Genomic DNA, 13,073 nt, shown 5'->3' on the forward strand with positions numbered 1-13,073 from the left:
ACAAGATGCCTTTGCATACTAGACACTAGCTACTCAAATTGTGACTGACACTTTGATACTTAATACCACAGTTGACAACTTTTTCTGTTCGGGTCTGCACTTTCATATAATTTGCTTTAGACCTAGCCTAGCATTCCCACATAAGGCTTGACTTTTGACAAAATATTCTTCCATAACTTTATCCATTTACCTCATAACAAGTGTTTCTCATTAGATCTCCAGATGGGAGAGCAAAAATACGTAGCCTATATATAGGTCTACAAGCAGATTGTCCTTTCAAACATCGAAGCAAAACTTTCCAATACACTTTATTACCTTTATCTAAACATTTGCATCGGATGTCTGTCGTGGACACATAATTTGGTGAAGAAGAACTCAACTTCAGATTAAAACAGATTTAACAGTAGAAACTTCCAAACCCTAAACTCTCCCATAACTAACCGGTGTGACATCTAAACATGATTAAATCATATAATTTAAAAAAAGTTTGTTTGTTGCATACATTATGCTATCAGTATTTTATGCATTACGATCAAATAACTTAAACATTTTTTACATGATTTAATTAAATTTTAATTCCTTTGTGCTTGTATTTGTTTATATTGTGTTATCACAAAAACGCAGAATTCAAAACTTATTGTTCTGGTTATACGATTTAAGTGAATCAAAATGATTAACAATTGCTGAATTGTCCATCTGTGATCAAGTGGTTCCTAACCTTGCCCAGGCTCATGAAGACGTTTCGGGACAGCCACAATGTTTTTTCGTAAAATTACAGGCCAGCGGACAAAATGGAATATGTAATTGAACAAAATCGTTAATACCAATAGCAAGTCTTAGGGCTTAAATGCTTTGTTAAAGAGAGCAGCGGCTAGGCCTATAGCTTCGTAGCGGATGTCAGCCTGGTTCGTAGGCTACCGGTAGCCTGCGTTAGAGATCAAGAAAAACCGCGGCCGCCACGTCGTTCTGGCATTGTGCTGATCGTTATACCAGCCATTGTTAACATGATCACATTAGTATAACAATTGACATGACATGATCAACGCCCATATACCAGTAACATTTTCAAGGACAAGAACATATACCGGTGTCAAAGAAAAATTTAGAAACATGTAGGCTAGCCGTTAGCCTAGCCTACCAGGTAAAATAAAACTAGAAAGCGGCTAGACAAGCGCTTCAAAATTACTTGGTATTTGCGTCAAACTAGATAACTCTTATTTCAAATATGCAACAATAGACCCTTTTCGAGTTACCACTGCCATTTTCTTTGGTGGCAAGATTATTTCGATCCCTTACAGCAGGGGTGTCAAACTCAATCGCACCAGGGGCCAAAACTCAAAACTTATTTAACGCCGCGGGCCGTAAAGATAAAACTTGATTGAACGTTTCGTGACACGAGTACATGAATTGGAACAGGCAGCGAAAAAAGACCAAATTTTTGATGTTTCTGACTGGCCTATTTTTGATTATTCTTCTCTTACATACATGTTACATCATTATGTTTCATTCATCTCCTTGAAAAAGCATTAAAGAAATAACAAACAATAAAGAAAAAAGCAGCCCAGATTACAAGCGTTAGAATAAATCGATTTATTCTATCGTATAATGGGGCAACTGCTGTATTGTGCGATTTGTTATAATCTTGTTTCTTGCTTGAAAAAAGTAAGTTATACTGTACAATGATCTCGTGGGCCGGAAATAGTTCAATGTATAAAATAGCATTGCGGGCCAAGTTTTATTGTAAAGCGGGCCGGATGTGGCCCGCGGGCCGGGAGTTTGACACGTATGCCTTACAGGATACTTAACATTATTACATTCAAACGATGCCATGCAAATTCTTACGCATTTTATTTCATTTAGAAAACGCCGATTCTGCACATTTTTTGATACGTCCGTAGCGAATAATCAAACTTAGTTGATCAAATGTCTGACATTAGCTTGCTTTTAAAACACAAATGAGCTAAATTGTTTTAGCAACACCTGCAAAAACCGCTATCCTTATCTACCAGTCAATTGACCGATCCAGTCATTCTAAGTATTACAATTTTCCGGTAGTTCTAGGGTGAATGAAGCAAATCAACCTACTGTTTTTGTTGTAATGAATGACTTTTATACCCTGGAAACTACAAGATCACTTTCAACTTGCTGGAAGTGATAAAACAGCTTCGTGATATCAAAATTATTATGTCAAAATTTGGAATTGAACAAAGTCGAGTTAATGAACTTCCACTGTATATAAACTGGTTATCGCTGTTAATCAAACTGTATCGTTTAAATATTGGGAAATTGTCCTAATCTGGAATTTAATGAAGTAGCATATTGTTTGACCTCGCAAACTTCTGCATAATTTCTGATTTGCTTCCACTACAAACCTTTAACTGTTTGGTAATTAGTTTTTCAGGCAAACTGCATCATAGTTATCATAAAGAATATTTTGTCTTTATAGAATGTCTAATGATGATAATGCATTAATTACAAAGAGACACCTTCAGTTTTTTGATACTGCTTTGCAAGATACACTGAAAGTTGTGGTTTGTGAGACGATTAAGCCAGAATATGGTTTATATATGTGGCCTTGTTCAGTTGTGCTGGCTCAGTACATATGGTATCATCGAGAAAGTATTTTAAGGGGAAGAACCTGCCTTGAAATTGGTGCTGGAACAGGTCTTCCTAGCATTGTTGCTTTGAAATGTGCCAATCCAAATTTCGTAATTGTCACAGATAAAATCTCTTGTGCAAGGTTATTTCTCTTAGTATCATGAAAAGTTAAATTTTTATGTCTATTTTGATTTATCTGTTTAGTAATGACAGGTTGTTATTACAGAACATCATTTGAGGAAAATGGAATAACAACTTTCAAGGCAAATTCCACACATTCAATGGATTACCCTGTGCTTTTTTTGGACATAAAATGGGGCTGTTTTACCACAGAACTATTAAATATATCATTATTTACAAACAACAAAATCTTCCCGGAAGTAATTCTTGGATCAGACTGTTTCTATGATCCGATGGTTTTTGATGAAATACTCAGTACAGTGTACTTTCTTTTAAAATCCTGTTCAGAAGCCCCTAATCATGGTCATAATTGTCCAAAATTTCTTTGCACCTATCAAACACGAAGTGCAGACTGGAAGATCACTGACCAGCTGGAGCGGTGGAACATGGAAGCAGTTCACATTCCACTTGAATCTTTTGATGCTGGTGGAATCAACATTGCTGCATCAGGCATGCCAGGAAGCCAGTCAATTCAAATGATGGAAATAACTCTGAAAAGATTTTGCACTTAGTAGGATATTTCGTTTGGAGTGGTTTAGGAAAAAGTCGTAGCTTTTTGACACTGCTCACACATTTGGCCTAGTTAAGTAATGGTAAGACACATTGTTTGCTAAAAACTTAAACTTATTCACATATGTGTAATACTGCTAAGCAGGCAGGCATTTTTGGGTAATATTTGTTTACTTGTATTTCCAGAATTATAAGAATGCTGCATTTTGTAACTGTTTTAACCAAAATTTAAAATAAAGAATAACAAGACAAAAACATATAACCAGACATATACTCTTTAATAAATGGCAGATATTTTGTGCAGAGGACTACATGATTAATTATGAATGACTGCAGCCATTCGGCAGTTAAATTAACTTTGTCAACACTAAGCATAGTCTGTTGTGTGGCAACTCTTTTCAAGTGTCTGATTGCCACTTGCATTGATGCGCACCTTATAATGATAGCGATTCCTGACATCTGGTTAATTTCATCCATACTAGACAAAGTAATTTTTGTCTGCGAGTGCTAACAATTTCTCTCCTACAATAACTGTTCTGTGTTTGTGATTAGCATTGTTTCTACCAGCCATGTAAGTGACATCAGACTTAGAGAAACTTACCTGGAGAAATAATTCACCTGTTTCATCAAACTTGATAATTTTATGACCTTGTGTTGACAACTTTTGAAGACCACTTAGAGAAACAATAATCTATCTTTGATTATGTAACAATTAATGCATAACTTATAAAAGATGTAATGAACTTGTTTACTTGACCCCTATTGGCTAAACAGCAAAGTGCATTGTAATTCATGGAGATATGCTAATTCGCTGAGAAATCAAAACAATTTTTGCCTTACCTCCTACAGTAAATTCTTCACCTAACAAACCATTTGACATATGGGAACAAAAATTAAGAATTCTCTTCTTAATGATTTGAAACTTTTAGAAAACTAGACAATTTTTTTTTATATAAATTTATTTTGCTTTGTCATCACACTTGCATGACACTATGTGATAATGTTTTGTACTATTTTTGTTTGTTATATGTGGAAATCTGCACTTCAGTACGAAGCACTTTCTTATACATATTTTGTTGCGCTATACACTTTTTTCTCTACATTATGCATACATTTTCAATTGTATTTCACTAATGGATGCTCACTGGCTTTAAGTCACATTCATTGTTATTGAGTATAGGCAGCATTTAGCAATACTATAACAGTAATTATGTTAATGTGTAGGTTTTACAGAATTTTTAATACACATTCACTTGCTCTGTTTTTCTTTCAAATTAAAAATAGTTAAAGCTTTTCTCAACCACCTGTTACCAAATCTGTTTTTGCCAAACTCAAGGCAGTTAGCATCCAGCATGCATATGACAAGTTTTGATAAAGCACTTTAATAAGATGATGATGCTGGGAAACTTTGAATGAGACTAAGAAAATTATCTGTCAGTCTGTTTATTTATTAAGTAACTTGTCAATTTTCATCAATCCTTCATAATTATTTTGGATATTTACTGCTTTTTCATATTTTCAAGATTGGGCAGTCCTAACGAAAACAAGCTGAAACCGAAAGAAGAATGCAATTAAAAGAATATGAAGGAAGTATACAACGAAGTTCGGTAAAATACAAAGCGAGTCCATGTCGTACAGCAGCGAAGCAAAAAGCGTTCCTTTATGCATGTTTATATAGAAAACCGAGTTTTGTCGGGTCACCAGTCACCACTATGGCCTTCTGCAATGGTTGCGAGATGCTGATAGGAAATGCTTTTTGCTGTAGCCTGTTGCAAGAGCTATCAGCCAACAGATGAAAAACTTTATTTGCAAAACTACTGTAGTCAATGTAAACTTAAACGAACTTATACAGTATATAAAATGCCATGCGGTTAAAAACGTAACCGTTTATAAAGGAAAGTAAAACATTTTTTTTGCAAATGGTGCAACATGTTAAATCGTTTTTTGGGTAAATTGGGGCCGTAGAATCCAAAATTGCACTTTATTTTAGTGAATTGGAAAATTGGAATTGTCATGAAAATATAATCTCCCACGCTTACATTAGTTATTACATCATTGGCGATTTGGTATTTATCCTTACGTTTCGCGCTGTGGCTAGTATTGTAAAATTTTTTCCCATTCAAAGTTCCTCTATAGGCTTTTTTTTGTACTTTGCATCAGTTCAATGTGCTTGCAGTTTGAATATCAGCCATGCTTGATTAAGGATTGTTTATTACACCAAAAGTTTATTTTGACACTATAGTCTTTCAACATAACTCTTCGTTCTTGGTCACGAGAGCATATAATTTAGGTTTTATTTGTGTACAATCATAGGTGGGCAGTACCGGTACCGTCCTCCGTACCAAATTACTTTTTTCAAGGAATTTCAGTTAGTCCCGGTATACTCGGTACTTTTCGCATGATTAGTTCAAAATTTTTACAAGTATGTGCTCAAAAGCACATGTTAATTTATCCTTAATACCAATTGTAGCATCCGTTGATCTATTTTAATCTGGAAATGTGAAGTAAAATTGCCAATTAGTTAACGTCACATATGTTTTAACTTGGAGTAGCATCACAGTCCCAGAACCAAACTTTCAATGTCTTGAATAATTATTCATTATAGGTTCTCAACGAAACGGTTACTGTTTTTCAGAACACAGAATAAAACTCCATTCGGTAGACTGCAAATTACAGACTCTGATATCAGACTGACAATATCGGAACTAACGCATTGAGCGCTGTAGTACAAATGACGTAATCAAAACCAGGTCCTGTATACTAAACACGGCCAAAATATACAGTAGTACAGCGCTTGTTAAACACACGAAATAGAACACTAATAGCATTATAATATCATCAGATCTGCACGAGAATTCCATAGGAATAAGAGTTAATTATGACAACTAGTACACTATCTCGCCCCTCAGGCATTTCGAAAAAAATATGCTCGCGGTAGAACCAGTGGTAGGATTCAAATTTTTTACCATCCGTTTCTCTCACTAGCAGCATGCCATATTAACCCGGGGCGGATATACACATAGGCTACATACGCTTGTTAACAACTAGTTCGTGGAGTTCATTAAAATTTAGGGATGTGCCGATACGAACCCAAACCCGAATAGATTCGCCGAATATCGCCTTTATGGAAGATTGGGGCGAACCCGAATACAATACTACTTATAAATTTACTGACCTTCGTAAAAAATGATGATCTAGTTTCCCGAAAATGCTAAACTAGACTCAGCAGTACTAACAATGAAGGTTGTTTCCTAACGATTTTGCTTTTTCGATCGTTTTTTAAACACTATTTTTCGAAAGAAAGCGATTTGTTTATCGATTACGTCATTTTAGAAGCAAGACTTGACCACTTTTGGAGGAAATTTTATTGTTTCGTTCTAATACGAATAGATTCGGGATTCGTTCGTGTCGACCTTCATGATATTCGGGTTCGCACGAACCCGAATAATCTTCCTCGCGGCACATCCCTATTAAAATTCCAAGAACCGGCTGAAATCCACCACTGGGTAGAACTCCATGTGATATTACTTTAGGCATCACAATAAAAAATGGTATGCTTGGGTAAATAGATTACTAATATTTAGTGTGAAAGTGAAGGTAGTAAGTTATATATTAAAGCTAAAAGTAACTTATCACAAAATGATACATACAAGATACATGGTATAGTACTATAGTGATACATAAGTTACAAATGGTACTCATATAAAGAGTAACAAGAGGAATTGAATGTTTTTCGATGGAGTGAGGTGTTGCTCGTTCCCGAATGGTTGTCGCTAATAGCGAATGAGGCCTAGTTAGGTTAGGGTTAGGATTGCTTGGCGAGCGACGTCTTCAAAAGAGTTGTAAGTGGCTTCATTGTGGGTCGACGCTTGTCTGCGAAGGCTTTGTTGTCCACCCGCTCGCATGGTGTGCTCTATAGAGAGAAGTACAGTGTCTCGTAAATGCGGTCTGTTGATTCTGCAAGCGAAGTCCGTCAACAGAAGAGGGATCAATTTCTCCGAGTTGGTGGTGAGTTTTTTGCAATGTTGGACTTTGATTACGAGTTGCATCAGACAGTGATAGTTTGTCAATGCAGTCCTGACGAAAAGCTTGAGAAATTCGTCCATGTGTAAGGTGTGATGGAGGGTAAAAGAAGTTCTTCTGGGCGGTAGATTTGTCCTGGGTCTTTTAAAAACTGGAGCATAATGTCCTTGCCTGACGGCACGACGTAGGGGCAGATATGTACCTCAATGAAAGGGAAAACGAGTGTTTTAACGTGAATTCGACAAAATCTATCTTGGTAGGAGTAGTAGCTTGTTAGTAGCTACACAGCTTGTTGGAAATCAGGCTGACGCGTTTGCAGTGTATGTGACACCTCCGGTCGTTCTGTTCCCACGTTAAACTCCTGGTTGGTTCGTGAAACTACGGTAAGCTCTAACTATGGTTCCAGTCGGTTTATAGAGACAAATTTCATTAATCAATTCAATTACAAATCTTGTGTCGTCATCGTTATGGGGATGGCGACGTTAATTGTTTTAGGTTGACCTAACGCCAAAGGCTTTAGTTGTTGTTTTAGAACTCCTTCTCTATTTTATTTTTGATTCCGTTGTTTATGCTATCTGTGATTGTTTCTGTCAGCACAACATTAATAAAGTCCGAATTCTTATGTTCGAAAATATAGTCGAAATTACATCAGAAGCAATTTCATATCCATTTTTAAAGTCCGAATAGAGCTAATGACTTGATTTGAATGATGAATAAAAGAGAAGAGGAACTTTGAACCAAGCCTCAGTTTTTATATCGCTACACTCAGCCAACCAGAGAGAGACACCGTTATTTACGTCATGATATGTTTCCAAAAGTATTTCATAGTAACGACTAAAATGTAACATATTTTACGTCACCGAGGTTCTTTACCACAAGTAGCCTACCATCTAACTTCGTACACTTTGAATATATGACTCAACATACAAACACAATTAACCAAGGACAGTACAGCTTTCTAAATAATACATTTGATCTAGCTCGAGAACACACAATCGCTTATTAAAACACCAATTATATGAATTATTACAATTCACTATTACAATCGCTAATATTACAAACACTATTAATATTATAATATCATCAGATCTGCACGAGAATTTCGTAGAAATAAAGGCTACTGATGACAATTAGCACAGCACCATACTAGATTAAAAGAACAGCTACTGCAGAGAATTAAACCGCAAAAAGAATTCGGGCATAGGCCTATAAACGCTCAGTAGAATGCTGAGCAGCAATGTTCCCTCTAAGCCAGTGGTTCCCAAACTTTATCTACTCGCGTACCATTTTTTTGGTTCATGCAGCGTTCTCGTACCACCTACATTGTAGGTGGTCCGACAAAACTCCAGAATTCAAAAATAAAAAATGATAGGCAAAATGTTTACTAAAGGCTCGTGAATATTAAACAAAAATTAGTCGAACTTTTACCGCCCTCGCTACAGCATAACTAAGGTATTACAAAAACTGACTTCAAGGATTTGTTACGTAGTAATTAATGACGTTCTGTTTCGTTATAAAGAAACCCTGTTTTACAATCCAATGCGTCAATACCCTAAGGAATTAGTATTCAGTAGGGAATAAAGCATGAAATTTCACGCTCTACCTAATTTATGTGAATTAAAATAATGCCGAAGACAATAAAAGATCTTTTGTGATCGTTTGGTGTGAACTTGATAAGTTGCTCGCGTACCACCTGGAAGACCTTCGTGTACCACTAGTGGTACGCGTATCATAGTATGGGAACCACTGCTAAGCTGTGCGCGTGCGCAAATGCGCACTGCTGACACGGTCTCCGCGCACAGAAAATCTGTGCTGCGCACAAGAAAAAAATCCAACCTGAATTAAAAAGAAAACAAAAACGCATAATAGTGGCCACAGTGCGCACGTGGCACGTCTGATGTTGCTCACACTGGTCCAAGTGACCGCTCAGGGAGTTAGCGTGTTTGCTCAGACTCGTGAAAAATTAGAGGGAACATTGCTGAGCAGCATACATAAATTATAACAAACAGACACCTTGGTTTATAAAAATACGTTAGGTCTTTGAATAATGTAATTTATTAATTCCTATTAACGAAAAAACATTTTGCTTTGTCTTAAATGGTTAAGATAAAATTCCGTATAGGACATAGGTGCTTGATACCTTTTAACCCCAGGCCCACTACGGTCTTAATCCGACACTGAGGGCGTTATCATCAACCAGTGAATGACGATAGCAAGCAACGATAGAGCCTATTATACGTGTACGTTTAGACCACGCGTCACCAGAGGCGGGCCTGATGAATTTTATTCCTTCGGGACCTAATTTGGTTACCCCTGGTTTAGAGAGTTAACTTATTCCCGAACTTTTGTTTTTGTACGCAGCATATTGAGTAATCTTTCGCAAACCGTCTGAACCAGAGTTTATTCTTTCCTTTACTGTATTTAAAGTCACCCCCCAAAAATGCAATGATATATGAAATTTTGCGGTAGTAGGCTAAAAGGTGAATGTAGTCATCCGTGTCCTGTTATAATTGAACAAAACCCACTTACATATGCTCGAGAAACTAAAAATGCCTTTTAAGGCGAAATGTGTATCTCTCAAACACAAGTGTCAAGTATATGAAAACTTCACTGAATTTTATTTAGCAGCCCCAAATAAATTTACACATTTCCGTAATGCATTATTCAAAAAAAAGTCGTGCGATAAACCTACCTCAATTGTCGGAGATAAGTAGCTATACGTCTTCTTTTAGCTCGTCGTATTTTCTTTTTCACTATTCCTTATCGGTTTTAGTCATTAAGATAATTAGGTACAGTGGCGTACAAGGTATCTCAAACTCCAAAATTACGCAAAAGAATTCTGATGATTTTTGTTAGAATACTTTACTTCAATCTACCTTGCGTTTTTGTTTCATCCAACAGCCTTCTGTAGTTCACTTTGATTAACACGTGTTGAAGAGAAGACGCTCTTTCTGCCACATAGTTTTGTCCGGCTGGATTATGACCACGAACTTAATCGTGGGCGCGCAAGGGGCTGATAATTCCAGTGCTGGGGCAAAATATTCTGGAGCAGATAATGACACACGCATGCACTGCGTGTGTCATTAAATTCAACCAGCCCCCTTCGCGTTTCTTAGAAAAAGCTACATTAAATACAACAGGCACGTCCTGCTTGGGAACCCTTAATTCAAGGTATTGCACATAAACACACTTGTATTTCAAGAACTACTGACTAATATAAATTGTTTTCCGTTCGTTTCAACCGGTAGCTGTTCCGTACCGTATTTGTTCTACACTCAAGAATTTACACATGTATACTTAAATATACTTTCTGGAATATATAATTCAACACAAACTGTAACCATGAAAAACATTTTTTCAATCAAGGGTACACAACACAAAGCATAGCAGCACATATGAAACGGGTTGGAATTATGTTTTACAACTTAGTATGAATCAAGGAACATTACTACTAAAAATGAACCTATTCGAGCTGCCCATCACCCATAAAAGCTATGACACCTAATCTTTTGTTGTGTATTAGAATATGAAGATTCTGGTCAGGCACAAGTTAGTAAGAACAAAAGATACTATTCCACTTATATACTCTGATAATCTTAAGTATAAAAAACGGCATCCCTCATAAAATGCTGTTCTTAGTTCTTTGTTTCGGCAACAGCGACTCATTTTCTTTTCCTGACAAACTTTCCTTCGGATATTGATTAACTTTCGCAATGGTTTCGGTGACCCCTGATTCCGTAAGGCTGTATAAATTCAATAAATACGTTTTTGTGGTAAAACATTCAAATACAAACCAACCCAACAGATACACAATAACAAGCACTCACGCATGGCTTTCAATGTCATCATCGTCTTGTGGAACAGATAAATAAGGGTTATCACAACCAGGCCGAAACTTGTAACCAGTGACAATGAAGAATACCACTGATACCAATTCGTAAACAAACTAAATTGAACGACAAAATATAAAATACTTATGGAACCTGTTTCATTAGTATGCACTAATATTTTATTAGAAAATTTAGATCATAATTATGCAGTAAAGAAAATAATTGGGGTTCGTTAGAATCCGAACCGAACCCGAATCTATAACATCGTAATAAAACAAAAAAATGTAAATTCAAATGACAATTGAAACCTTTCTACACGCCCAAGGTCAGATATATTGCTTAGTGGAGATTTTTATAATAAAACCACTATCATAGAAAATAATAAGTGTTTTAGAAAAAAATAAGTTATAGCCAAGTGATAAATATGTAAAATAGGACTACCATATGTCCTCTTTTCTAAAGAAAAATCAATTGTCCTCCGAGGACACTGAAAAATGCCCAAATGTCCTCCTTTTTGCATTTTTTGCTTTCTTGCTTATATTTTCAACAGAATTATATGTTTATGTGACTTTTCGGCATGAGGCCTAAGTCAAGTCAAATGACTTTTCAGCGACAGCATGAGGTCTAATCATTTTTCTTATCATTGTTTTAAAATAGACAAAAATAAAATCTAAATAAAGCTAAGCAATAATGCCAAAGAGGAACACTGTGTTTTGTGATGAACTGCGGCAGAAGTATCCTTGTTTCAGAAAAGGACATAATGATTTTGAAGCTGAATGCATTACTTGTTCATATGCGTATAATTATCCAAGAACATGTGATAAATTCTTTAAACGTAAAATTTTATTTGCAATGTACTTGCTGGAGGAATTGTCCTCTTTTTTGGGGATGAAAATATGGTAGGCCTATGTAAAAGCTATTTACTTAAATGCAATAGGGCATTTGCTAATCTATACAGATTGCTTTTGGTAAGCATCAACCACTTAGCAACAGCATTCTGATGACAGCCGAAAAATATACAATGTGGTACAACGCAGGTGGCAATAACAGCTTAACAGGACGACAGAAGGAAATTTCAAGTAAGCGCCCGGGAGTTGGAAAAACGTTGTTCTGTTTGAATGTTTGTCAATGCTTCCCACACTCACTGCGTTTCCTTACATGGGTACTAGAAGTCAACAAGAGCATGTGCGACTGTGCGTGCCCTGATAAATAAGTAGAACCAAACTGGTTGTTAAAAACTTCTTATACTTAGGTTCTCCAACATCATTTGACGCATTAGGCGATGAGATCTTCCTATCAATTCCAATCATTTTGGAATCGGTTAGCATCCCGCACTTGTAAAAACCATAGGAAGTTGCTGCAGAAACAACGTTAGCAACCTCAACTGGATCGAAATGGTTTTGAGGATATTTTTAGTTTTGGTCACTAGTTTCCAGTTCTTTTTATATCTTCTTTAAACTGGTATCGTACCAATGTTCATGTCCTGTGTGAGTAGACTGAGCCAAACTCGTTGGTGATAACTAAAATACAACTTAAAATCGTTTTGCTGATGTTTCTAGCATATCACACTCTCCGCCAAAGATATGAGTTATAACCCAATTCTAATCGTGTATACTTGCATGGTTCTCCATGCTATGCTCTGCATCCCTTGTGACAATTTTAGCAACAAAAACGACGAATAAACAGATGATAACAACTGGATTATGTTGTGATGCCATCCAGTTTTTTTCAGAGGACAAAATGCAATTGCCTCCTACTGATATGGTAGGAAAATTATTATCCTCGGATTGAAGAAAGTATTTGCATGATTTAAACAAGATTTACATAACAGGAAACCTTGTTATTTCAACACCTTTCTGTTGCAAGTTTGTTATATATATAGTCGCCATGTAAAGGCACTGTTTTGCTCACTTTTACGATACTAATACTTGC

At 36.2% G+C, this 13,073-nt stretch overlaps 2 protein-coding genes across 3 annotated transcripts in view; one reads left to right on the forward strand and one right to left on the reverse strand.

The window, feature by feature from the left end:
* Positions 1 to 712: 712 nt before the first annotated feature.
* On the forward strand, positions 713 to 5,522 carry LOC143468306 (histone-arginine methyltransferase METTL23-like). Of its 2 annotated transcripts, XR_013118986.1 has the most exons (3): positions 713 to 2,740; positions 2,825 to 3,371; positions 4,812 to 5,522. XR_013118986.1 is itself a non-coding variant. In XM_076965434.1 (2 exons), the coding sequence occupies exons 1-2, from the start codon at positions 2,448 to 2,450 to the stop codon at positions 3,288 to 3,290; spliced, it is 759 nt and encodes a 252-aa protein (XP_076821549.1). In that variant the 5' UTR covers positions 713 to 2,447; the 3' UTR covers positions 3,291 to 4,549. The 2 variants fall into 2 exon arrangements, 1 of the variants encoding a protein (XP_076821549.1); XM_076965434.1 differs by lacking the exon at positions 4,812 to 5,522 and having other exon boundaries at positions 2,825 to 4,549.
* Positions 5,523 to 10,648: 5,126 nt separating this feature from the next.
* Positions 10,649 to 13,073, reverse strand: part of LOC143468305 (protein GPR107-like) — a 29,913-nt gene continuing 27,488 nt past the window's right edge. The window contains exons 13-14 of the mRNA XM_076965433.1: positions 11,139 to 11,257; positions 10,649 to 11,054 (exon numbers count right to left, since the gene is read on the reverse strand). Coding sequence (XP_076821548.1) covers positions 10,931 to 11,054; positions 11,139 to 11,257 — 243 coding nt within the window. The 3' untranslated portion in view covers positions 10,649 to 10,930. The remainder of the gene's footprint in view (positions 11,055 to 11,138; positions 11,258 to 13,073) is intronic.

The sequence above is a fragment of the Clavelina lepadiformis genome, chromosome 8 (assembly GCF_947623445.1).
Source record: "Clavelina lepadiformis chromosome 8, kaClaLepa1.1, whole genome shotgun sequence".
Taxonomy (NCBI): domain Eukaryota; kingdom Metazoa; phylum Chordata; class Ascidiacea; order Aplousobranchia; family Clavelinidae; genus Clavelina; species Clavelina lepadiformis.

What these genes read in the sequence shown, in the direction of transcription:
- LOC143468306 (XM_076965434.1), top strand. Translation starts at nt 2,448, where the DNA reads ATGTCTAATGATGATAATGCATTAATTACAAAGAGACACCTTCAGTTT. An exon ending in GATAAAATCTCTTGTGCAAG is followed by an intron (nt 2,741 to 2,824) that starts GTTATTTCTCTT and finishes TTGTTATTACAG; the next exon opens with AACATCATTTGAGGAAAATG.